Below are 27,500 nucleotides of genomic sequence, written 5' to 3'. Positions count from 1 at the left end.
AACTATGATCTGTGGCTGGGACAAGAGGGTGAGTTCTACATTGCCAAAGCAATCATGAGATTTGAGATCCTGCTTAAATCTTTTAAAAATGTAATGAAATTAAATTGCGTACCAAAAGAATGAAGCACTTCAATGAAACAAAATTGAATGCGTAAGGGGGGTGGCTCTCATCTACCAAGCTGTTGCTGTAGTCATTTCTCAAGTCCCGTAACAGTTATCCTTTTTTGCCAAGTGTGCTCTATGTAACATTTCTTTGTCTGATTCCACTCACAACCACATTTGGTAAATCACCTCAGCAAGTTAGCTACGGCATGTTCTTCAAACATTTTTAACGCAACAGTATGAGAACAAGTGAAGCTATGATTTCACATCTGCAGTTCATATATGATCCATTTCATATACCATTTCATCAGTATGAGAACATTCTAACAAAATCTGTAGTGTGCAACAAAAAAAATTATAACATGATAAGGGCGTCCTTTGATACACTTTTCAAAATATCAGTTCCTTTTTTTTGTCCAAATAGAAACTCCATGCTACAGTTTACAAAAAATGGTGGGACGGTTCCCATCGGGTGAAAAAACCGCCTCTTCATTTCGTTTCCTGAGATTTTTGACATGTTTTTCGCTGAAACGCACGGCAGAGAACTAAGACTAGTTGCACATGCGCATTCTGATTGAAGTGATGTCATATTTCCATTGAAGAACTTACTTCGAAGAACTATCCATGCAGCCTTTTTGTAGGGCTCTTGACTAAAAATCTTACTTTGCAACCATTGTCTTTGTAGTTAAGAGCCATGCCCATTAAATGAAAAAAATTAAAAGTTAGAACAGTCCTTTGCACTGTAAATTCTTTGGGAAAAGGATCAACTTCAGATGTAATATATATTTTTTTAGCAAATTGACCCAAATATTACTCTCCCCTTTGCTGAAAGCTAAGAAATTTTCATCTCTGTAGCAGAAAACTTGAATCAATAAAGAATCATTGTCCTACATGTAAATATTTCAGGGTCCTGGCCTGTACTACGTGGATAGTGATGGAACACGGCTGTCCAATGATATTTTCTCTGTTGGTTCTGGTTCAACTTATGCTTATGGTGTGTTGGACAGTGGCTACAAATATGAGTTATCAGTGGAGGATGCTTATGACCTTGGTCAGAGATCTATTTATCATGCTACTCACAGAGATGCATACAGTGGCGGTGTGGTCAACTGTAAGTAGTGAGCCTTCAAGATGATAAAAGATATACAAGAAATTTTTCACTGGCTAACCTCTATAACTCTCTTAAAAGATGTGAAAACTAAATTCTTGTGTCGGATTGAAACAATGAAGCAGTGAAAAATCAGTCTTTTCCTTTTGCCCTGTGCTATGCATTTCTGACACTGCTGCTGTGGCTCCTTAAGGCCAGGGCAAATTGCTTCAACATTGGCTTGAACATCCATATTCAATTTTGTTGACTGATGTTGACTGCTGGGGTGGGCAAACTGTTTCAACACATCATCAACATTTGATTCAATAAAGCCTTGTATTCAGTCCCATCAGTCCCAGGTGGCAGCCACGGTTGTTACTATAGATGTGGACATGGATACATCATTGAGAGACCAAATTATTAGTGTGCACACACATACCCAACAATGTTGAAAGGGGGAGGGGGGGGGGGGTGGTGTGTGCTTCAATTTCAGTCAACATTCTCGATAACAAAAGAAAATGTTGAATGGTTGTTGAAGCAAATGTTGAAGCCATTTGCCCAGCCTTAAAGTGCTACTGTGACGAAATTTGAATCTTCCCTATCGAAGCCATTTTGGCACATAAACACGTAGTCTGTACGAGAAGAAGAATGCTGTTTACCATTTTCAAATATCTCTTTTTGTTCTGGAGATATTCAAGTTTTTTTAATATGCAAATTAGCCAAGTGATGACGTCATAAACCCTACCAAATTTTGATCAAGTATGATGGAGAAAGATATCTCAGCCAATTTGTATCAGAAATACTTGGTTCTTTGCACTAAGATTCTAGTAGATGTGTTCCACAATATGAGCATACCATTTTTGTTACCATGGCAACATACTGGGTTCCAGACCTCCCTGATATTAAAAGCTTTGCAGACCACCTTTGGCGTTCTGTTTTGATATTTGCAAATGGTGCCTCATCTGCATGATCCTGTCAGCATATTAAGATGTTAGGTTGAGTTTGTGGCCTTGGTAAATGTATTTCTAGCCTGAGATCACCAAAATATTGAAATCAGGTTGGAGGGGACTGGAAAAGAGTGAGTCGCCATGGGAACCAATTTCTTTACAGTCATAGGTGTGTTGCCTTCAGAACTATCAGCTCACCAAGTTTCAATGGTCTCTGTTGCAAATTGACCGAGATAGCTCTATTTATATTCTTGATGTTCTATTGGGTTGGGTGAATGACGTCATCAGCCTTCTCATTTGCATATTTAACACATTTTTCAAACTTAAATATCTCTGGAACCAATGCAGATATTTCCAAACGGTAAACAGCGTTTTTAATGTTTCATGGTACTCTATGTGCTAAACCAAAAAACTCAAGGGATAAAAATTTGATCACAGTAGCACTTTAAGGACGTTCGCGCGAAAATTTTTCAACATTGATTTTTTTCTGAAACTTTTACCACTGTAAGATAATGAGTTAGTTATGTCAGAAATGTAAAAAAAGTGGGGGTCACCGACTTCGTTTTGGAGAGAACATGCCCGGAAAGACACCCAAAAAGTGACAAAATCGGGCTTCGTTAGCGAATAAGGCCAGTGTCTGTAAACCCAAATACATTGCAATTAAATCTTTGAAGTGAAATCTTCTCTGCCAAATATTGTTTAAGTGGACTTATTAAGTGCATTTAGTCAACTGGTGAGGTTCCTTAAAGATCAAGTTCGCATTTAGCGACCACAGTTTCACTCGCCTTGCAGCCGCAAGATGGCAAGATTTGATGTCCCGTGAGCAGAAATCTTGAAATTTTTTTAACTTCCCACATTGATTTTTTGTTCATTTTTGGACAACGTGGAGATAATTGTAAATAAAGTCCGTTTCTGGAAAGAAAAATTGGGGTCACGGAACGTCCAAGACCGTTAAATCCAGGCAAAGCTATGGCAATGGCCTTTTGCCCTATCATTTCTCATTTTATTACGTAGCGCGCACGCTCGTGTATGACGTGGCGTGTGCATTTGTGTGCGCAGTAAGGATGCGCAGAAACAATTGGCGCAAACGTCCTTAAGCCATAGCAAGGGATTTTCATTGACATTTCTAATTCTGTCCATGTAATATAGAGCGGTTTTCAATTGAGTGTAGAAAGTAATTAACAAATTACTTTTGTTTTGCATTACTTCACTCATTGATTGGTTCAAAGTTCTCGCACCACTTTTTCAACCAATCAGAGGTGAAACCAAACCCAATCGTGGCTTGTGCGTGCACATTTTCCCGCGCTCTGTGTCGGCTACGAGTAATTATTACATTGGTTTACTGGATTGTCTCAGTCCTTTTTGATTGGTCAAAGTAATTACTTTGGTTTTGGTTTTATGACACTCATTTGAAAACTGCTCTATACATGTACTATTCATGAATTAAGTAATCAACACGTTTCTATTGGTTACTTCCTCAGTGCGGAGTAAACAACTGTTGTGATTTGTGCACATTCAAGGCCAACAAAGAGAACAAAAACCTACAACAAAGAAATTGTTGGGTTTCATAACCATTCCCCTCTATTAACTATGGTGCCAATGAGCAAAAGGTTCTTGAGTAATTTTTTTATTTTTTTGCTAGAGTGAGTTTCAATCAAGTGTCGTAAACCGACACCAAAGTAATTACTTTGGCCAATCATAAAGGTTGGAGACAATCCAGTAAATCAATCAAAACTCGAAGTAATTACACATATCCGACTCAAGCGAGGGAAGCGCGCAAACCATATTGGTTTTGGTTTTACTTCTGATTGGTTGAAAAAGTGGGGTGAGAACTTTGAACCAATCAGTGAGTGAAGTAATGCAAAACCAAAGCAATTCGCTAATTACTTTCGGCATTCAATTGAAAACCGCTCTATCTATGTGTTAGCTATTGGATTCAAGGAAACCGTTGTCTGGCAGGCCAGTAGGGCTCTAGTGAGCACACTAATTTTGTAACAAATGGTGACATCATAAAATTAACGTCTTCACCATAGCTCGTTACTAACTCCATATTCTGTCATTGTCTTCTAGTGTATCACATGAGACAAGATGGCTGGATCAAAGTTTCACAAACGGATGTGGCTAAACTCCACTACCAATACCAAGAAGAAAAGCAGAATTAGATGGGATGATATACTGTAATGATCTCCTCAACTTTTTAAGTTATGCGCTGAACGAATCAATTAAATTCTTGCCTTTACTATCGAATGTCCAGTAGTGATCTTTTTTGTCTCAAAAACAATGAACAATATTACCATTTGGTACACCATGGCTGTCAAAGTAAGAAATTAAAGACCAATATGGTTTTTTTCGCCGAAAAATGGCGAGTGAGTGTGCATCGACACTTCCTCACTGGCAATGTTTTATTTAAACCTTTTGTCCCACGGTTGACAATGAGATGGATCTGGAGCAAAGGTGAAGAAACAACAAGCGAGGGCCTTCCGAATAGGCCATTTGCAAGCAACCGGTCATGTGACCAATAATCAGTGGTAAACCTTAAGCAAGAATGTAACTTTTCAGAGTTTCGAGTTTTTATGACCATTTGAAACCTCGAGGATTCCATACCCTCCAATGCAAGTTTCCAAAATGAGGCGCCGCAAAAAAGTTGAGATGAAGTTACTAAAGGTAGAACAAGCAAGAATGAAAAAGTAACGGTTTGAGATTGGTAAGAAAATCCTTGAAGCGTGCTTGAAGAGCAAAGCATCGGATTTCCTTAAGTTTTCCACACAAATCCTTACAATTCCTTTCACCTAGACCATCTAAATCGGCACGGTAAAATATTTGAGCCGTGGTTTTTTTTGTGTGAAAATTATATGATAAAACCGTCAGAATCACTATGATTACGGAAAAGAAGTCACGGGACGAATTGTTGCAAATATTATAGACGACTAATTGCTTCCAACATAAGCTGTAACGATTGTAATAAAGGTCGCTGTCTGAGAGTGTATGACTGGTCTCACAGACCTTATTCATAAATGGCGGTCACTTTTATAATTCTTTTGTCCACTTGCAAACCAGCCTACCAAGCCTCATTTTAGAGCAAGAATTCTTTTTAATTCACTGTTGGGTATCGAGGCTTGGTAGGCTAATTTGCACTTCGACAAAAGAATTATAAATTGACCGCCATTTATGAATAAGGTCTATAGGACCGTATATTGTCTCGGTTTTCCGGAACGAAGTGAGTTCTGTATTTGTCGATAACAACTCAGAAAAATTCTGAAAGTAATCAGAGTACTCTATTAGGGGTCACCTTTTATTTGCAGATTACTTTATTCCTGTTGGCACCCCATTTGCATTTAAACCTTTTTGTGCAAATGAATTTGTTAAAACAGGAGAGATTGAGAAAATGAATTGATTAAGAAGTTAAACTCTAAGAGATTCTCAAAACATTTAAAAAGGCGAACGACCTTTCGGCCCTACGTTACGCCATTGTCAAGTTAAAGAGAAAATTGAAAAAGTATAAGGTGTAATACGAATATATAAAATGGGAAACGATACATTAAACATTTGCGGGTCCTATGGGTATAATTCCCCAAGTAAGAAACACAATAAGTAAAAAAAATTACGAAAGTGTCACGTTCCTTATTTTAGATATTCGTATTACACCTTATACATGTACTTTTTCACTTTTTAACTTGATAATGGCTTAACGTAGCGCCGAAGTTGTTATAAACAAATAAATATAATAGAGAAATGGAACAACCGACCTTCCGATTGCCATCCGGAGCTAAAGGTTATTGCGACATACGTCCTACGGTGATTCGGGCATATTCGGAAGAAATCGAGCACCCATAGGACAGACCAAAGTATTTGAGTCAATTGTCCTGTTTAACTACAGTTTGACATTTCAAGTTTATCTTTATTTGTACTACTCACAAAAACAAAAACAAAAACAAAAAAACAAACGAGCAAAATAAAGACGTTGTTAACTGACTCTCAGCCTGGGTATGTTCTTAAAATTTCGGTATATCTCTGCAAGCAAGTTCTTCTAAAAAGGTGCCTATAAAAAAATGATCATTTTAGAATAAATAATCTACGTTTTGGGTGGACTGGCTCGAATAATCAATTGGTGATCTTGAGGTGACGTCATCGCCGCTAAGTTGGTGGACGAAAACAAAAGATCTCACATTAGCTTCTTTTGTTAGTCCACCAGAAGTTGTACATTTCCCTTTTGTTATTGGTGTCTCTAGAGGTTGGATGAAAACGTCCTATTATGTGGAAGTTCGGTGAGAATGGATTAAATGAAATATTCGAAAAACTGTAAACGACGACCCGCGTCGCATCTTCTCCTTACGATGAGTAGGGCAGTGACGCATAAAAAAGAAGGTGAGTTTGATTAGTCTCACGCTGAGAAAACCAAACGGACTCCAAGCTTGGGAGGTTCTAGAAAGTCACAGGGGAAACGCATACGAAAGAGGCACTACCAAGCCTGGAGGCGCAAACTGGAAATGGAAGAAGAGAGGACTCACGTTCGTCAAAGCAAAGTTGGGTTACACGGCGAATGCGAGCAGAAGACCTAGATACCACGAGTGTCGAGGATTGAGGCACTTCAGTTGGCTCAAATATACAAGCACTTTATTTCTTACTGTTCACAAAGTAGGAATTATAAAAATAATTCTTATTTTTATTAAAAACAACCTAACATCTACAGATGATTCCTACCAGGATACAAAAATATGCATTACATTTTTTAGACTCGGTAAGCGTGTAATATTCATAGGAGAATTCGAGATATTCGGTCATCACCCGACTCCATGAAAGGGGAAAGCTCAGCTACGTCACAAGACAAAACCTACCTAAGCCTCCCCCCCCCCCTCCCCCCACCATCCTCTCCTTCACCCATACTGGGACTTATCTGTGGAAGACCTCTTTCCAAAAAGCCTGCATTTTAAGAACTTTTCCAGTGCACGAACGAAATGTGAGAACGAGTTTAGGGATTTACCACGCAATTAGATATATACATGCCTATTATTTTCCATTAAACGTCACTCTTTAAATTGTTCAGCGTTTTTTACATATCCTTTGTTGTTAATATAGATCACTTTTACATGTCAATGCTAAAATATATTTTTATTTGATCGCGTGGAAGTAATACCCTCGCAATGTATAGTATTATTCATTTGGCTATAAATTTTTTTGATTAAATACAAATCCTTGTGTGTACGCTATAACGTAAGTAATTCGTTTTTGTATAATCTCCTAACTGGCACAGCGGTAGAAGACGGATCTTTACTGCAAACTACCCGGCCATTCGCCAGTCTACAAACCATCGTAACTAACGGCTCGAACAGAGCTTTCAAAACAAACTGATCGGCGACAGATCAAGCGAGCCTCCTTCTCCTCGCAATTATTCCGGACAACAACAGTTGGTTCTTCAGAAGTCAAAAGTCATTGGTCGGACACGAGAGTAGGTTCGGGTCTGAAAAGCAATCAGTGCGCATGTCAATGATTTCCAGAAAAAAAAAATTCTTGCCATGTTTAAGTTTCGGGAAGCGAGGCTGGAGTGGGTTTGATACAAATCTCACCTTTTTCGAGAGCCAGCCTTAAAAGAGAGCATTCAGAGCGATTGTTTTGCCGTTGCTGCGTTGTTGCTGCTACAGCTGTCCCTAATCAAAGCCGGCGGCACCGCGTCTTCTCCCACATGTGTGGTACTTTTATACGTTATTTATATATGTTATTTCTATCCTCGCATCCATCAACAATCGTACTTTACTAACAAATGATAATCACCCGACTCTTCAAAGTCTGAAGAGTGTTGCTGGTTTGCTCTTTCTTCAATTAAATATATGTTGCATCGTTTTTCAGGACGTCATTTCGGATCTGACTGAAACGTTCTCCCAGAAACGTGCTCCTTGTCAAAGATAACTGACAACGACCAGACCTCATCATAAACCACTCGGGCTTTCGCATTGTTATGTCACGAATCTATATTCATTTTTTATCAAAGTCGTCTGCCGGGCAAGTAGGTCTTATGATATACTTGCCCGGACAAATTTTGAGTTGCCTGGGAAAAATGCGTAAGTACAGAAAATGGTCGATAAAATCACATGTAACTTGAGCATTCGCGGTTTATTTTACAATCTCGTCAGAAACTACGAAATTTTGACTCCGGAGTATTATGTTATTTGCACCGTGGGAACCCGATTTACAGTGGTCTATATCGACCACGACAAAACGCACTAGAATGTGGCTTACAAAGTTACTATTTAAAAACCCAAAGTTTCGACGCTCCTGTGTAATTGTCTTCCTTTTGAATGCTACCAAGATTTCGTGTTTTTCCTGTTCGTACGCAGCACGTTCTGTTTCTTTTGTTTTCCTTTTAGCCGGAGGTGGCGAAACACCTTGTAACTAAAGCCACCTTATCAGCTGAGACCACCAGTCGCCCTTTGCTCTTTGCTAAACGACTTGCTAACAACCATGCCAGTGGTAAGATACATGAAAATTGAGCCTGCGATCGTTTCATGGAAAATACCGCGTGGTCAAAGATGGCGCTTGACGCCTTGAGATTGAGATCCCTGTTACGTTAAAAAAATAGTCAAGGATACCTACCCTTGGATTCATTTTCGCGTGTATGTCGGACAGTTTCACCACCTTTCCCTGATTTGGAGGGCACTGAAAATATTGTTTACCAGCAACATGACCATCGGTATCACCCACTACATGAACAAAAAAACAACTCAGTCTTTTTGGTAAAGAAAAGGATAATTCACCCTTTCTCACTAGACTCCTCAGAGTGACACTCAAAGATTAACTCTATCTGACGCCAGACGATTTTAATCGTCAATGGGAGGGCTGGTACAGGGAAGAGAAGGTTTCCACTGACTCAAAAGCTGTGAACTGAAATCCTCACTTCCATCCTGTTTTCCCCTCTAAACTTGGTTGAAGAGACTCTGATGTCTCTTCTCTTCAATTACCATTCAAGTAAAGGGGTTCCACATGGTTCACGGATAACAAGCGTTGTTAACATCTTTGCTAGGTTGCTTTTACATGTCGTGCCTAAAATGACAAGCGATTAGTGTCACATCTTGTGACCCCACTAACTCTACTCCTCAAGTGGGAAAAAAGACATGTACGAAAACAGTAACTAAAAAAAAATATTGTAGTTATGTAGTTGAGGGCGGACGTTTTAATTTCTTCCATTCCTAGACGAAAGTGAGTGGATCATACGCAGTGTCATTCAATATTTGTGGATTACAATTAAAACCCCGCGTCCTTTTACCTGGTTGATCAAGTTTCAGACCCACAAACATGCTTGAAGTATTGCCACCATTCCCTAGCTTTCCAACGTATTTCACAAGTCCGGTTACATTCATTTTTTCTTCACCTGCAAATATTAAAAAAGACGTGCAACATGTAATTTAGGCCGAAGAAAAAAACTGCAAGAGAACTTTCTGACACGATTGTCAATGACACTATAATTTCGTTGGCGCAGCTATTTTGTAAGACTTCCGAACACGACGAAACTTGTGATTTTTACTGAAGCTTGACCTTTCCACAATATGTCAATTTCAGATAACCAAAAACTGCAATATTGTAAAGAAAACAAAAACACCTCGGAGTCCCACTGTTTGTGATATTGAAAAAGAAAAAAAAAAGATGTTCATTATTAAACCAATTTTCCACTAAATGATGAACAAAAAGATATCAGGTGGTATAAAACAAACTAATTTTCGTTTTAGCAGTGAGGGTGTGACCGGGGCAATATCAAAACAACCAATTACGAATTTCATGCAACTATCAGTGAGATTTAGCATCGGCTTTACGTGAAACGTGAAACGGTAAACGGCAGCAGGCTTCCCCTTGTCATAAACGCATGAAATTTTTCTTATTCTAACTTGACTCTCTCTTTTGAGAAGTTATAGCTAACAGGCAACAAATGAGCTAAATCCACGAAGCTCCTTTGATTTTTGGCAAAACGCAAATTTTAAACTGACGCTCGCCGTTTCACGCAAAGACGATGCAAAATCCCTCGATTGTCGCCTTTGCCGCGGCAATTTTTATCGCGTGTGCTCGCGCCAACTCCAACGAGATGGAATTTGTGCGATTTCCATGGGATCGATTGCGGTGATTGTGCAGAGGTTGCAAACATATTCGGAACCAGGTTGTAGATCATCTCAGTTATAAACTTACTCGAGTAGCAACGAAACGGCAGGAGCCTATGACTCGGGGAGCGTACAACTTCATCGTATTTGTGGACCGGAACGGCAATTTTACACACCGAATTATTTTTAGATTAATTTTCCCGCGAAACCAGACAAGCCTTGCGTAAGAAATTATTACCCGTGAGATTGAGAATGGAGTCGTGCAAGGCATATCTTAGACTGCGAGCAGTCCCTTCATAAATCAGTAGAGCGACCCGCTTTTCTGAGGCAGTCGTGTTTTGTCATGCAAACAAATAAAATGATCGAGGGAGGCTTCTCTCCTCATTCCCAAGCCTCCCTCGGTTATTTTATTCGATTTATCCAGTGGATAGCGCTATCCATTCTTTGACTGGGCCAGTTGTACAGTATGACTGCACGCGAGGTGTATTAGAATCACAGCGGTGTAGAAAACTGAAAAAAGTCCTCAAACTCACCGGTTATTTTACTCTGAATCATAACCCGATCACCTTTGTGCACGGCGCATGTAGCAAGAACTTCATCAGAAGCATCATACTCATTGAAGTCATCTTCTTCATTGTATAAAGGACCCACGTCGCTGTAGTAACCACTCCCAAACATACCTGTACCCTCAAACTGTGGCCACGCGGCTGTAGGGTGCGATCTTATACCGTATGATGAAGCTGGGCGTTTAGGGCGTGGCCTGCCCGGTGGAGGTGCACTCGGAGGCCTGGGAGAGGTTTCAAATGCTGAGGTTTGTGTTGTGCCATCCGGTGAGAGGCCATTTGGTGGGCTGCCAACTTTAACTTCGATGTTTTCGCCTGAGATTTCTCTGGGTATTTGTCCGTCGAAAGCAGAAGCCGGTCTTGTTCGTGTAATCTGGTATTCAAAATAAATTGATGGTTATGCATTGCAAGATGACTAATTTTGTTTTTTAAGTTCCGTTATCTTTTCTTATATATTATTACACAATCGACTGGACCTTCGAAAGAAGAAGAAGACGACGACGACGACGACGACGACGAAGAAGAAGAAGACGAAGAAGAAGAAGAAGCAGATGAAGGTGAAAAAGAAGAAGAAGAAGAAGAAGAAGAAGAAGAAGAAGAAGAAGAAGAAGAAGAAGAAGAAAAAGAAGAAGACGACGACGACGAAGAAGAAGAAGAAGACGACGACGACGAAGAAGAAGAAGAAGAACAGACGATCATTATGAGGGTTTAAACTTGGTTGATGTATACCTTGTGTCTGCTTTTAATATAGGCTGGATTTAATCGTGGTGGGCCAATCCTGTTCATAAGGCGTCTGGATGCTAAGCTTATTCCACCGTTGTGATATTCCCCAGGTGGCCCTCTCCTGGACTGGGGTGCGCTCTTTGGTCGCCTTCTACACATTAAATCAAATCAAATCAAATGTTCAAAACTCTTCAGCGTTCTGAGAAATGACTATTGAATGTTAGATAGATAGACCATGAGAGACATATGGCACTGTCCAAATGCAGAGTTTGTGTAGATGGACATAGCAACGTGAGGATTGGTTTTTTTTTTTTTTAAGAAAGCCCCCACATGGCATGATTAAAGACTCTGTCATTTTCATAGTGGAGTCCCCTCGGGCATTTGCGACCGTTAAATTTAAAGAGGTCAACCTTCGAAAGTGGCGTCAATATGGAAAGGATAAGTTGGCTTAGTTCCTCTCATGCTATTCACGGGCAAGTTTAATGTACCAAACGGAAAATGTTTCCCAGCATTGAGATGAACCTCTGTCAACACTTACCCAAGTACCTTTTCAGCCCTTTGCTTCCACCATTCTCGATCATTTTGATAAGAGTTCCATAAATCCCAGTACTGTGTTCTTAGCTCATCTAACTGACTTTCCACCTGCACAATCTCCCTGAGTTTTTCGCCAATGTCTTGGTCCAATTCCAAAATGTTTTTGTTCAGATTGTTTATTTCTACTGCTTTATCCTCCAGCTGGTCATTTAACCGTTTCTTGTCTTTATCTAAAAGATCAACTTTTTCATCTTGCTCCTGAAACAAAAAATTGAAGGGATCAATTTCTTGGGCTCTCTATAGAACAAGTTTAAATAGTACTTGTACTGAGTGGAGATTCTCACAACTGGTAAACCGCCTTAAATGTCCCCTTTCATGTGTTGTTTTTGTGTACAATTTGCTGAGAAGCTCTTCGATCTAATACATACTAAAAGAGGTGGATCACTAAACCAGGGATTGCATTGCCAACTCTTTCCAAACACTTACCACTTGGTGTGTGTTCCTTACGACACACAATGTTCAACTAGTAAACACTAAGAAGGGGTTTCATTACGTTTTCAAGTAGAAGGGACCTTGTGATAGAGTAAGCAGGCACCCCTATATATAGTCTGGCTTTTGATCTTGAGATCGCCTTTGAGCAAAGGCGGGTAATGTACTCAGCGTAGACAGGTGCTAGTACCCAAGTCCCGGCTTCTAATAAAACCCCTGCACTAGCAACATGAGATGTGTTAAATGTTCTTTGTAACAGGTTAAAACATTAGTCCACATACCAACAACTTGTCTACAATAATCATAACTACAACTACAATGATGATAACTAAAATGCAACTACAGTGTACAACACGGTTTGCTGTTCTAGGGTTTAGTGTAAGGTTTTAGAGGATTAGGGTTACACTTTTCAGAAAAAATGTTCCTCCTTTGTGGACACCTTTAAAGGCCATCATGAATCCCATCTCACTTTGAAATCCTGCTCACACAGAGGTGATTCAATGGACTCACCTTTCGTTTGCTGTGTGACTCTTCTAGACTTTTCTGGGTTTCCTTGAGCTCCAGTTCTCTGTTTTTCAGTCGACATTCCAATCTTTGCTTTTCCTCCTCCACGTATTTTAGTTTCTCTTCCAAATGCGACATGATTTCTAATTTCTAACAACAACAAGAAACAATACTGGCTTTTAGTCCTATCCATTCAATGTAGAGCTCACTGCAGAGTCAAACCAGACATGAAAGCTAATGTTAAGTACACAAGTATTTTTTAATGCTAACAGTCCCAACAGAGAAAGGTGACAGTTAACAGGGTCATTTATCAGTTTGTGGAACAACTGTTGTTCCACAAACTGATAATGACCCTGTTGTTACATCCGTGTGAAGCGCCTTATCACGGCATTACCGGTAATGGTCGAGGGATAATTTCTCAGGTGTCTTTTAGTTCAGTTGTCTGTTTTTCTACTCCTTTCTTAGCCTGTTCCCCTGGCTCCAAGATAGTAGGGAAAGCGCAAATATGAGAAAACAAAGAGAGGAGTCTGGGGAGAGACGAGGCGGCCAGGCGCTAGAAGACATAAATATTTCCCCGCGATCACATAGTGAGATCATGCAAAATACTCACGCAAGAAATTTGAGAATGATTCCAACTGATTGGCATTTTGACAGTTTGACAGCCAAAATCAAAAGTGGGTGGAAAAGGGTCGTTAAGAATAAGCTCACAGGCTCTCTCCCTCCGCCCCCACCACTCTTTTTTCCCCAGATCCTGCGCGTCTTATTTTTGCATTCCCTTTCTTGTTGTCCCGACCCTACAATCCGAGAGCCTGGAACAGGCTACTCCTTTCTCCCCTTGCACAGCTTATGTGAGGTGACCATTGCATGGATAAAGAGATTCCTGAGGGCACAGAAATATTGTTCAAGCTCCAAGGCACCCATCCACCACTCTGCTCGATACCATAGTTGTCATTTAAACATTTAAAACCTTATGTTGGCCTCCATTTAAACTCACCTGACTGATTAAATTACCGTCCAGGCCTGATTTATCCCTTGACTCCCAAGCAAGCCTGAACTGGCCATACTTAGTATAAAATCACTCTGTCTAACGCCAGACAATTTTACTTGTCAATTAGAGTGAGAATTTAAGCTCATGCTGTCCAAATGGGTTAGTGTAGCCTTCTTTGAAAGGTCAGTTCCAAGAAAATCTTCCGTAGAGCTGTGCTCATCAAGATGTCAAAGTTGTAAAAACTAAACCAAACCTCTTTGTGGTGGGGCAAAGTAGGCATTAGAAGCACCACATGATAACAACATTCTTGACGTACCTTCTCTAACTTCACTCTCTGTTCTTTTTCAGCTGCTAAAGTGTCCTTAATGTTTTTCATGTTGTTTTCTTTTTCCTCAATAACATTCCTGGCAATCTATGACAAAATTATTAAATAAAAAGGTAACACAGATACATTAAAGGTATGGCATTAAAAAAGACGTGGATAATTTTTTCCTCTAGTATATAGACGTCCTCCTAATGCTAAAATTTGGAATAATAGGAAACAAGACCATGTAGAAACTACTTTTTAACACTTAACTACATAGAAAATGTCACAGTTAACAAATCCACTTTTTTAACTAAGAAATGCATATTTTCCATGTTTAGTTTCCAAAGTTCTCAAAGAATTCCAGTTACCCAATGCAATCCGGAAAATTGATTTAGGTATGTCACAGACTTCAGGTTTAGCAGCAATCAAGTGGTCTCAGTGATCGTGAGTTGATTGAGCTTTAAGGGAACTGCATTGATCTGAACAGTTCCACAGAATCGCAATAATAATTAGAAGATTTTTTAGCTACAATATATACATCAACATTGTCTATTAATGCATGCAAGAATACAAAATATTCTCTAAACACCCTGAGAAATTGATAATGGCTTGGAAAAAGAATTCAAGGCCTATCCATGTGCTAATTAGTTAATAACATACATCACGCCATCTAAGTGTGATGTTTACCAAGTCAGGGACTCACCTGCAAGGTATCCTTCACCTCACTAAGTTCAAGATTTAACATCTGAATTTTGCGCCCACGCTCCTGTGATCTAGTCCTTTCAAAACCAGAGACAACTTTTTAACAAACATACAAGTCGAACATTCTTCCTTGAAGGTTATCAAACTTGAAAGATTGAATGGAGCTATAACTTTTTCAAGTTTTCAGTAGTTACAGTCCTTCCATTGACAAAATAAAAGTTATATAAAAAATTAAGGACATTTTGTGTGTGCTCTTTGAAACACTATACTGAGGGGTTGACAAAGATATGTTATAGTTGTCAAGCGTCCAGGAAAATTTGTTGCATAGACATGAATATAGACATATATTTACCCACAAGGAGCTTAGGAGTTGTAACTCATTAAAATGCTCTCATGCATTAAATAGTTTGAATTCACTAACTTGCTTAAGAAATTTTCAACTAGTTTCTGTTCTATAGTTTTGTTGGACCATTGTTTCAGGCATATTACATTTGGCTGGCTAATTTAGCAACAGGACAGGAACTTTAGTAGACAAAGGACTTCGCATGCTGAATATTAGGTCATATTAGAGTAAAACCCAGACTATAATTAGCTGCACGCCATCATCAACTGAGGTTCCCGTCCTGTTTCTAAATCAGTCTATTACTAACAACAATAAACATTGCACAAAATTTAGGCATATGAACAAGAGTTGACAAAGAAAAAATTATACCACAAAAATCTAAGATTGCTGGTTTCTTGGTGACTCTGAGAAATACAGAGAACTAATGCTATAATAAGTATAAAGTTGGTTGAGGTACAAAACTTTTAAGTGAGTTGATATCTGGATCATCTTCTGTGACAACATAATTCACTAGTGTTGGTCTGAATTTATTTAACAAAGTTTCATCATGGTGGAGCACATCACACTTGTAACGGCGCATGTTTCCTGCGTGAACCAGACAACAATACTAGGAACTCCACACCTTTCTCTTGGAACAGTGAAAGGATTCTTTTATTTCCCCAGAGTTGACAGTAATTGACAAAGAGATTAAAGATTTATTTTGAAGGAATAAATTCGCATCACTTACTGTGCCATTCTTAGATCATGGCGTTCATCATCCAAGTCTTTCCTAACTTGTTCAGTTTCCTCTTTCTGGAGCACAATTGCTTCCTTACTTTTCCTGAGGTGATCTTTAAGTTCTTCACGATCAGCTTTGTACTCAAGAGCGCGGGTGAGTTTCTCTTTATTTCTTGAAAGGTCACTTTTGAGTCTGGTAATCTCCCTCTCACCTCCAATGAAAAAAACAACTGTATGAACAATGACGTTCTTACCCAAAAATAAAACTGCTGCAAATTTCAAACTTCAAATATTTATGAACTTCTGCCAATAGATCTTTTCACAGTTACATGCTTATTTACAGGTCTGGCCCTGGTTGCTTGAAGCATGGTTTGTGCTAACCAGCATTAAATACCATGGAAACCTGTGGGTTTTGATACTTCTTAACCAAGGTTAGCAATAACCAGGCTTCAAGCAACTGGCCCCTGGCCTTTAAATGAAAGTGACGCTGGTGTTGACCTTGTTGCGATACAGACCTCCCTCCTTTTCTTATGTTAATGAGGTTGTTCTCATGTTAATTTGAATTTACAGAAGAAAGCAGTGAGGTCTCTATCAAAGCAACACTACAACTCCAGCCTCACTTTCATTCATAGGCCAGGTAACTAAGCGCACAACAGTAAAATGGTCTATTGTGATGGAAATAAGAAACTAAGGGACAGTGCTAGAGCGTAAGCTGGCTACAATAAAAAATATGACAGTGTATGCCTTGGCACAATAACAAGATGCTGATTTTTGACAAGGCAGGAAGACCATTGGACCTCCAGGAAGAAAGCCCTTAAAGTCTTGTTGAAATCAGCTCACAACAATTGCAGAGGTGGGCACAGGTGCCCCAAGCAATGCATAACTATTATGAAGTTAAAAATTAAGTTACGTTGAAAAACTGAACCTCTTTCTCTCGCAATGAACAACATATTTGAGGTACGGAAAGTTTATTGTGAGAGAAAGATGAGCTTGGGGCACCTGTGAGGTGGGAGATGAAGTTGATAACCACTGATCACCTGCCTGAATTCCTAAAGCATACATGTATAATATTACATAAAGCATGGGGTTTCCCCAGCTACCCACCCAGCTGTCGACCCCACTCAACAGGTTAAATGCTGAAGTAATCTTTCCATTATTATAATTGAAAAGTGGACTTAAAAGTAACATACTTTCTTTCAGCTTATCAGTTGCTTCCTCATAGTCCACTTTGTATTTTTGCAGTGCATCCTCCCTGACACTATACTGTCGGACACAGACAAAATGAGAAAAACAGAATTTATTTGTGAATACATGTAGTAGACGAGTACCACAGTCACGCCTACATTTAAACTACCAAATTTACTTAGTTTAAGAGAACTGACTTTGCCCTCAACAATAATGTGAAGGTAAAGGGCTTAACACATGTCATGAGTTTTCAGTTGCAAATTTCAGTCAAAGCCAAAGGTATCTGCAATGAGCAGTACATAAGGACCCAGACATGTGATAATAGTCAACTAATGATGGTGAGGGACTGCAAATTGTTACCTGCGAGAAAGATGATACGCTATTTGCTTGACTGAGCTAGGCTTAAATACTAAACTATGTTCTCTCCCACTGGTCTGCCAGCTTGATAATGTCATGTGACTCATTGAGGTGTAGTTTAAGTTAATTATAGTGAAGACTGTTTTTTTGTTTTTTGACAGAGTGAAATTATGACTGTAACATCACTGTTGGCCTTCTCTACTGAGCAAAAAAATACCATCAGGAGCAGGTTAAGTGGAAATAATAATATTTAAAACTGACAAGTTCTGACAAGTAAATTTAGTCAGATGCAAAGTTAACGTACTATATCACAGCCTGAGAAGGCTTCCCACTTGGCTTTCCAGTGTCTTGTTGTGGAAAGCCTGCATTTTGAACCCAAACAGTAATCCTGCAAAGCAATCCTTTACCACTGCCAGTACCAACTGTGTAGTATCTTGGTTAAACAAACTTCTGTTAATATTCTACACACTTACCACTTTGTCAACAGCTTCTAATGCTCTCACAGCCTCGTCATAATCTGTCTTTATTTTCTTCTTCTCTTCATTGAGCTTGATTACTTTTTCTTCAAGTTCTCTGATCCTATCCTGCAGTTTCCTGTTTGATTCCTGCATAACCCTTTGTTCAATCTGTGAACTCTTCCTTTCAAGCTCCATGTTTTTATCCTGCAGGGAAGCAATTTCATTCCTTAGTTTCTGTACTACACTGTCATGATGAGCACTTAGAGTCTGGGCATTGCTCAACTTCGCTTGGAGTTTTGAATTTTCTTGTGTTGTTTTCTGTTCTCTTTCCAGTGCTTTATTCAATCCCTCTTCTTTGCTCAAAATGTCCTCCTGCAGTAACTTAACTTGTGTCTTGAGCAATTCAACTTCTTCCTTTAGACTGCTTGTCAACTTTTCTTCTTCATGTAAAGATCCTAATGACTTGTCAACATCCTCTGCAGCACTGCACAGCTGTTGAGTCTTTTCTGTTATCTCAGTTTCCAGTATTTTTACCCGGTTCTCTAGATCTTTGGTAGCATCCCTTGATGATGATATTTCCTCTTCTTTGTCTTTCTGTGAAATGTCAATATCTTGCTTTAATTTACTAATATCATCTTGAAGCTGTTGTATTTCAAGTCTAAGCTCTGTAATAAGTTTCTCCTTTTCTTGAACAGCAGCAGCAGTATCCTCACCATGTTCATTTGTTTGCTTTCTACATTGCTCTTGAAATTCCTCCTTTGCACTAATCAGTTCATCCCTAAGAGTCTAAAAGACAACAAACTTCAAGTCAAATTATGGCTTCCCAAAATTACTCATTGACTGGCATAAAATTAATTTAATACAATAAACAGTAAATGTGATTTAACTTGGAAAAAATCAACAAGGAAGGCTAATGTGTTCAGCTAGGCCATCAGTGGTTCTAATGAAGCACTTCATCATAGTATCATGTTTGGTAATTGGCAGGGAAGTTTTTGTTTTAACCAGTGTGCTTGGTAACTACATGGCACTGGCTGTGACATGCAGATATCACCTGGGGACCAGGCCCTACACTGTAAGACCCAAGGACCATCCAGGCATGGTCATCTGTTTAGCCAGTTTTATAGTCATTGAACAGATGTTCATGATTATTGAATACCGGTAATTAAATAATTATTCATTATTGTTTGTCCAGATTTAATCTCATCTGAAAAGCTGCACATACCTTAACTTCATTCCTTTCAACTGAAAGAGTTTCCTCCAACAAGATCTTTTCCTTTGACAAATTTTCTATCCTCTCTTTCATTGTTTCATTTTCCTTGATCAACCTGCCGTGTTCATCTTCTTCCGTTTCTTTCCAATTTTTCTTCTTTTTCTTCCTCCTTTTCTTTTCCTTGTCCTCCATCCTCCCATCAGAATCTTCATCTGAATTTGAGTCACTTAATGTTGTTGAACTCTCAGTTATTTCTATGTTAGGAACACCAGTGTTTGCTTCAGTTTCACCTTCAGAGACAGGCTCACCATCTTTTTCCTGATCAGAAATATTATTGATGCTTTGATCCTCTGTGAATTTGATATTGCCTCCTATTTGAGAAACTGCATCAACCTCATCATAGACAGTATCATTGTGTGTTAAGGTAGGCAGCTTCACATCGACTTTTTCCTGTTCTCCTGTTTCTTTGGAAAAGCCGTCACCCTCACTGGGTGCACCATTGTTTATTGAAAACTGAAAACAATACAAGACAAGGTTAAAGGAAGTCTTCAAGTTACACTGTGCGTGAAAACAGCTATGGGACTAGAATTACATGTTTTGTAAATTGTGAAGCAAAAGTGTGAAATAATTTACCATCTGACCTGAGCAGAGATTCCAACCCCCTTTGAAGGAAAATAGGGAGTATTTTTTAGCGCCAAAGGTGCTCACTTATACGAGTGCCTTAGGCGCAAGCCTGCAAGGGAGTGGGGGGGGGTTGTTTCTTACAAGTGGCATTTCCTGCATTTTGATATCATTTTTGTGATATTCTATATAAAGGTCTTTATTCTTTACCGCTGGAGTCTCGGCCATGCTTGGCCGCCATTTTTGGAGCTGCTGGATGGAGTAAGACTGCATAGGGTGTTCAATGGAGAGACTGAGTAAGACACTGTAGGATGAGACAGTGTAAAAAGTAATATTTTACACTCAGATCGCAAAAAATGACTAAATAAAGCACTTTTCTGCCTTGTTTTTAGAATTTCATGATAAATTGGGAGAATCTGATAAAAGTCGGGAGAGCAGGAGGCAACACATCAAATCGGGAGACTTTAAATCAAATCAGGGCTCGGTATCTCACAGAAACAAGCAGCATTATAGTACAGGGTCAGGGTATGAGGGGCCCAAATGTTGGTTCGGCCAGAAAGAAACCCACGACCGCCCGAACAGCTGTGGCCCAAAGGGTAACTAGTTATCTCGCCACCAGGAAGACTCGCCACCAGGAAACTCGCCACCAATATGCAATCACCTTTTAGCTATTAGGTTTTCTACTTGAGAAATGATTGTAGCAATTTCAGTTTCTTCAAGTACTTTGCCTTACGTCTTCTGTAATAAATCATTACAAGGACATTATTTAGTGGAAGGCGAAGCTGTGTTGATTCTTATAAGGAGAAGACTCGCCTTGAGTATGCATTTGCTCGATCCGTTAATAGTTTCATAATCCAAGCCTAATATGATTTTTATTTCGATCGATCAGTTGGCGCATTTCCCGGTTTTCAAAACTTTTCGAAACTCCGCACTATAAAACCTTCGTTCTCCCTTAGTGATTCCAACATTCATACACTCTTCGGTGATGCAATTTTCTCTTTCGTAAACAAGTGATGCCATTTGGACGAGAAAATTTCACTGTTAAGTTTGTCATTTGCAATTGAGGAAAAAATACTTAATCTAGGACTAGAAAAAAAAAATTAAAAAGTTGATGTAACCCTTGGTGGCGAGTTTACTGGTGGCGAGTCTTCCTGGTGGCGAGGTGACTATAAGCCGGCCCAAAGCCACCTGGTCGGCGGGAAACCTCAGATCGAAAAATAAATCTAATTATGTCTTTTATTTGACATACTGGGCGAACTGTAGTCTCACATATTTTCTGCAGCGTCCAAAATTTTAAGATGAAACTAATTTCAAAACAAAGACGCCGGATGGAGCCCCGAATGAACTAATTGCCTCAAGTATCCAAATGATCGATCAGCTTCCCGCGATAATTTTATTAATAAATCGTTTGTGTTTCAGGTAATGAGTTTAAGTCCTTATTTGTGGTGGTTCTCAAAAACTTGCAACAATTGCCTCTCTACAAGAAGTAAATATGTGTTTACTTTAGCAAGCACTCTTATGTTCAAAAGGCAATAATGTTGATTTGACATTCTTGTGACTTGATCACAAGACAACAAAACAAACACTGCAAGGTGACAATCTTGATTTTACTTGTAAGACCTTGAAGAAAAGGAAAAGGCAGTATTTAGCTTACCTCATCGTCACTGTCGGGTTGAACCTCTGCCATTGCTGCTTCGAGAGCTTTTGCTACCAAACTTTCACCGAAAATCAAAACGTCTCTCGAGATTCCATTATCTATCAATCTTCCTTGTAAAATTCGGAGCGTGATGGAACGATTCCGTCACCAAGCTCGTCATGTTGCGAAACGAGCCTTTCGCTAACTGCTGGCATGTTCTTAATTCATGTGCACGAAAAAAATGATTACAACTTTCCAAGTCAGTGATTAAAACCAAACAATCTTCCGGAATGCCTACGTCCGATTCAACTTTTAACTGTTGTGCATCCTTGTTGGCTTTCAGTTGCTTGGTAACCACCTTTTCCGGTTAATTAGCGGACCTTGCATTGTTATGTCGACTTTCATTTTTAAGAAAAACCACAGCTGGAGCAAATTAATGCATGAAAAAGGTGTTGTTACTAAACTAATTAAAAGTCACCTTTGAAAGACCAAACTTGATTTTTCCAAACGATGGATGGCCCTATCCACCGGATAAATCACTATGCAGCGAATAACACCAGCATAGTGATTCATAGTGATTTATCCGGCGGATAGAGATATTACTGGGGCCTGGATTCGGCACTCTTCGCTGTCAGGAACCAGAGCATAAGACTGGGGCCGATAAATCCGTCATGGCGGCTTCTAAGGGTTCTCGTTTATTGCGAATGACTTTATGGAGTTTGACAAGTTTTCATTTGTCCATCAACAGACTAAGGATCGCTTCTTTTAGCCCAAACACTTGTAGAACATTATTCACCACACAGAAACGATTTTCTAGTGCCCAAGATGGAGACACCGACGAAGCAAAAACAAGAGGAGCAAGAAACCTTCTGGAAGTTTATAAAAAGGAGCCGTCACTTCTAGACGGCCCCAGAAACGCTTTAAAACCTGTTACGGAGGAATACGTTGAACAAGAAATGAAAAAATCATTGAAGGTGCGTTTTAAACGCCCAGTGAAGATTGAGCCACACAAGGTAGGATGGACCACAGGATCCCAACGAGTTGGTACCATCGGTGTCAAGCTGGGTATGACAGCTCTGTGGCTCAAGGACGGAAGGAGAATACCGGTTACTTTACTTCAGGTAATAAGAGTAAAGATGTTTGGTTTAGAGGTGTCAAGAGTCTTATGCAGGAGTTAATGTAACCCCCCCCCCCCCCCCCCCCACCACCCCGGGACAAGGTAGGGATTTGTTACAGACCTAATTCCAACTATTAACAAATTCCCCTCACCCTGGGGAAGCTATCCACCTACCAAGTCCTCAAATGCTCCACCATGTGGGCTCCCTTGCCTGAAATGTACTGGAAGCAAGAACAATAAAGCACAGTTCTATCAAATAATCAATCAATCAACTTAATTTAAACACGGTAAATGGCTCATCAAGCTGGTTTTCAGACATGCCGTGTAACAAAAGCACTCACCTCTCGAGGATCCTTCAAGGAAAAGCACACGAGTTGATGTTTGGGATGAACAACCGCTGACCTCGCAACAGCCGGCTCGCGACAAATCCCCACCCAAACCCCTAACCTGGGGGAGGTGAAATACAAATATTACCCAATCCCCCACCACCTCGGGGGTACGATTTCCCTCAAATCTCCTTCATTTCGCCACTAATCCCCACCTTGTCCCGGGATGGGGATTTACATTGACTCCTGCATTAGGCCGTGTTCATTCTCAACGTTGATTATGATCAACTGAAGTATTTTTCAGGCTGTCATACTCCTTCAGTTTTATTCGTTTATGGTTCAGCTCACATCTCCGAAAATTCAAATACTTTAGGCAGGATAACCCCACAGTGTGAGACAAAATGTAGCTGTATCGCGGGGATGCCACAATTACCACTGCCATGCTTGAAGTGAGAAGAGAGCCAAGGATAGCTTCTGAGAATAAAAGGAGGCAAATCCAAATCTTTGCTCCATAAAGCGATTAGAAGTTTCCTCTGCTTATACCACCACATGTTCACCATTCTGTTCAACCCCCTTGAGGTTGTTTGAAGTAATTAAAATCCAATTAGTTGATGTGAACCCATTTCATATTTTATTCAATTACAATTCAATCATAATCAGGGCCTTTTGAAGCTACTGTTATGATCAGGCTTAGCAGAAGTGCAACATGGTTAAATCATGAAATCTCATTTACCTTGTCAAAATATTTGTAGATGGAGCAAGCACACAATACCAAAAACCCCAATTATTGTAGTTGTTATTCTTACCCAGTGATATGGGGTTCAGCTTGCACAGCTGGAGGTAGTTACGGTTGCATAGAACTGAAGTGTGGCAGGATTGTGGGAGAGGAATCTTCTCCAGATGAGATCTCTTTCTGGATATATATATATATGCATAGATCTGAAATTTGACCAGATTTAATGAAATGGGACCTATCAGCATCACTGTTAAACCTGGATAGATACGCAATAGGGTTCAGTGGGTAACCAAGACAACCCTTTGAGTGGCCTCCACCTAGGCACTGCATTGGCTGCAGAGAGGGAGCCCTTCCTCCGCACCCCCCCCTCAACTTTTTCTTATACTGTTGCTTTTGGCTTGATCGAAGACTTAGTAATTTACACTCTCATACAGTCATATACCAAGACCTAGCCCCCACTTTCAAACGTACTCCGCGGGCCCCTGTACAGTCACACTGCACTGGAAACTAAATATCCCTATTTTCACCACAAGAATGGCAAGAAGGAGAGCAGACAACTTACAAGTGCAAAATCACAGAACACAACAAGAGGAAAAAGCACTGATGTACATGAGAGAGCAGTGAAAACTTTATGTCCCTGCAAGGACCTTGCGACAGCCCTGAGAGCGTTTTCACATGACGTCACAGCGGCCATGTTGATGTTCCAAAACAAAGGAATGGCGGCCATGATGGTGTACCAAACTAATCCTCCGGGAATTGATCTCTATTTTTATGCAAATACCTGCTTTTGTTTCAGTAATCCAATATAATTATGGCTGCAGGTCACATGAATGAAAACGCTCTATAGACCCTATGCAAAAATGGCTGCCTTTAAATTATTCATAGGGTCTATAGTCTGAATGGGAAGCTACATTCAGGGTCCAGAGTGGTTTGATAGGTGGCCTTTGGAAGGTGGCGTGGGTCCGGGGTGGTTGAGAGTGTGCAAGAGGGGTGGTTGTGGTAGATGTGAGAAGTGAAAGATATCATTAATATTTTTGACATCTTGGTTTAAATTAATTTCTTTTTTAATTACCCTGTTTATTGTTTTCTTGGGAAAAACTTGATGTGGACAAATAAAGATCAAGGATTGTCAAGTTGTTCAGACCAGGATAAGTCGGCATCATGGTGGCAAAGACCATAAAACAGAGCTGCAAGTGGGAGCTGTTGATGAAAATGATCTTTACAAGGTACTACCATCTATAAATGACTCCTTTTCATATATTACATGCATACATCATTTATTTGAAAAGGTCAAAAGTAAATGGCAGCAATAGGCTGATGTGGACCTTAACAGAACTGATTAAAAAACTGTATTCATTACTATATAGAGGATATTACATGGCCGTGCAGGGATACGAATTCCATCCCCAAGTGCTGAAAGTATCTCTCACGAGTGAGAGATAATTTCAGCACGAGAAGAGCCAAGCTTACCATATTTTTTCTTACAATAAGTTAACCTGGCTTTAGCCTGCGATCCAGTCAGAAACCGATACCTGGTCAACAGTCAACTTAAAAGAAAGCTGACATTGATGAGCTCTAAACTTGAGCCTGTGATATGGTCACATGATACTGGTCAGCAGATACCTTGTTTTGTCAGGTATCAATAATTATTGACCATAACATGAATGTCCAATATCAAAGATGTATGCTGCAAACTAGCTGGAGTATGGCTGCCATTATTATTATTATTATTATTATCATTATCATTATCATTATCATCATTATTGTTATTATCATTATTATTATTATTGGAATATTATTAATTAATCATCGTGGGTATGCGCCCACGAGCAAATTATACCGCTAGCCATGATTACCGTGAGAAAAGCCACTTATGGGTTCCTGTGAGTATAGCGTTCTGCTGGGCGGCCCTTTGGGCCACTAGAGCTGCGCTGTCAACTGTTGCTTACAAGAATTAATTACCCCGGTATGTTGCATTTTAGGCAGATGTCACAGTATGCAAAACTAACTGTAGTAAATACAGGTTTATTATTATTGGGAGATGTGCACAATATAGCTAGCAGCAGTATACTATAACAGATAAGTAGGGCAAGTGAAAGAGAATGATAGAAGTTCGAAAAACAGATTTAAGAATCCCAACATCAAACCTTGGGAAGGCCAACAATGCCACCTTCCCCAATCCCACTCAACATAACATTGATCAGTAAAAGCCACAACCCAGCAGAGTCAGAACATTGTGTTAGGGGGGAGATCTAGATAGCCCTGATAACAACACTGAGTTCATAAAAAAATATTGACAAGGAACTTAAGGATGTCTGGACAATTTTGTCCTGGATCGTTGTTGGCCATGAATGGCAGATCAGTTAGCTTTTTTCATGCCCAATGGAGGAGGTAAACCATGGGACTTATTTCAGGGAGTAGGATGCAGTTATGAAAACAGCTGTCACCATTGAAAGGGAAAATGATGGACATAAACCTGATAGAGCTATGTCTTCTGATCCAATGAAACAAGAAGTTGTAAAGAACAGTGAGCTATCTGACTTTCAGATGTGGTGCTGACTTTCACTTGCACCCCTGTATGCTATTCAATAGGTCGGAACAAATTATAGCGGAGCTCTCACATGCACGGAGCACCATGGGTAAGAAAATATGGCAACCCAGGCCATCTGTGTGAGAAAATTTCGTTTTGATCACCATATGACCTCCTGCCCCTTCTTGTATGCCGATGTGACCAATATCATGTGATCATGGTTAGAGCTCAGCGAGACCGCCATACTCCAGCTAGTTTACAGCATACATCTATGATATTGGACATCCATGTTATGATCAATTGTTACCTGTCAAAACAAGGTAACTGCTGACCAGCATCACATGACCATATCGTGGGCTCAAGTTTAGAGCTCATCAAGGTCAGCTCCTTTTTTTTTTAAGTTGACTGCTGACCAGGTACTGGGTTTTGATTGGATGACACAGGGTCAAGCCAGGTTAACTTCTTGTAAGAATAAATAACCCGGGAGCTCTGCTTTTAGGTTTGGCTAAATGTAGAATAAATTATATTAGAATTTTAAACATAATGTTTGAGGGTGCTAGATTTGGAATGACTTAAGTAAGTGATGATATAGAGCTGCTCCCTCTCAAACATTTGAAAAAAAAAACTAAAATCAACCCTCATTGGAAAGTGTTAATTGCAAAATTCAACTGCACTTTATTCTTCTTGGGCTTCCGTTGTTTTATAGAAGCTTTTGTTAGCTTGTGTGGTACCTGACTTCAAAAATCAGTATTATTAGTTTACTAGCTCTTTCAGTAGGCAAGGTGAACGAAATCCCGCACTGTGACTGACTACCAGAGTGGGCAAGATGGGGCTATACTGCCCGCTCGGGATTTCTTGCTTGATCCTTTATTGAGCAAGCTTGTTTGGTCAAGATGGCTTGATATTGGCCTGGTTTTTTTTTTTTGTGTGTTTATGGACCTCGACTTCGTCTTGGCCCATAAACACGCAAAAAAAGAACTTGGCCAATATCCAGCCAACTTGACCTCACACTCGTGCATGGCTGCCCATTTTTTCAAGACCCCCTATGGTTATTTTGGGCAATCTGTGCTCCTATTTATTTTGAAAAGTTTTCTTTTTTTTTAATTCACTCATAACTGTTTGATACAAATAAAGTTGTTGTTGTTGTTGTTTGTGTTGTCACTTCTTCTTGTCTCACGGTTTTCAGTAGACTTGGTTTTGACAATATTTTCTTTATGTTGTTTTGTGGTTGCTCAGT

At 39.7% G+C, this 27,500-nt stretch overlaps 3 protein-coding genes across 3 annotated transcripts in view; 2 read left to right on the top strand and 1 right to left on the bottom strand.

Annotated features, from left to right (window-relative positions):
* Positions 1 to 4,383, top strand: part of LOC137992566 (proteasome subunit beta type-5-like) — an 8,076-nt gene extending 3,693 nt beyond the window's left edge. Inside the window, exons 5-7 of the mRNA XM_068837957.1 lie at positions 1 to 28; positions 1,009 to 1,213; positions 4,207 to 4,383. The exon at positions 1 to 28 is cut by the window's left edge and continues 2 nt beyond it. Coding sequence (XP_068694058.1) covers positions 1 to 28; positions 1,009 to 1,213; positions 4,207 to 4,298 — 325 coding nt within the window. The 3' untranslated portion in view covers positions 4,299 to 4,383. The remainder of the gene's footprint in view (positions 29 to 1,008; positions 1,214 to 4,206) is intronic.
* A 2,351-nt stretch (positions 4,384 to 6,734) lies between these two features.
* Positions 6,735 to 21,910, bottom strand: LOC137992522 (golgin subfamily A member 6-like protein 25). Its single transcript, XM_068837895.1, has 14 exons — positions 21,573 to 21,910; positions 19,310 to 19,810; positions 18,103 to 18,873; positions 17,278 to 17,350; positions 16,098 to 16,299; positions 15,029 to 15,104; positions 14,335 to 14,430; positions 13,037 to 13,180; positions 12,042 to 12,295; positions 11,510 to 11,654; positions 10,751 to 11,153; positions 9,395 to 9,499; positions 8,725 to 8,831; positions 6,735 to 7,594 (listed from the first exon to the last, which is right to left on the bottom strand). Exons 1-14 carry the CDS (start codon positions 21,603 to 21,605, stop codon positions 7,550 to 7,552), a joined length of 2,955 nt encoding a protein of 984 aa, XP_068693996.1. The 5' UTR covers positions 21,606 to 21,910; the 3' UTR covers positions 6,735 to 7,549.
* Positions 21,911 to 22,197: 287 nt separating this feature from the next.
* LOC137992550 (large ribosomal subunit protein uL3-like) overlaps positions 22,198 to 27,500 on the top strand; it is a 12,217-nt gene continuing 6,914 nt past the window's right edge. The window contains exons 1-2 of the mRNA XM_068837931.1: positions 22,198 to 22,675; positions 24,852 to 24,959. Coding sequence (XP_068694032.1) covers positions 22,226 to 22,675; positions 24,852 to 24,959 — 558 coding nt within the window. The 5' untranslated portion in view covers positions 22,198 to 22,225. The remainder of the gene's footprint in view (positions 22,676 to 24,851; positions 24,960 to 27,500) is intronic.

The sequence above is a fragment of the Montipora foliosa genome, chromosome 1, assembly GCF_036669935.1.
Source record: "Montipora foliosa isolate CH-2021 chromosome 1, ASM3666993v2, whole genome shotgun sequence".
NCBI classification, from domain to species: Eukaryota; Metazoa; Cnidaria; class Anthozoa; order Scleractinia; family Acroporidae; genus Montipora; species Montipora foliosa.
Note: the sequence above shows the minus strand (reverse complement) of the source record. Positions and strands in the feature narration are given on the sequence as shown.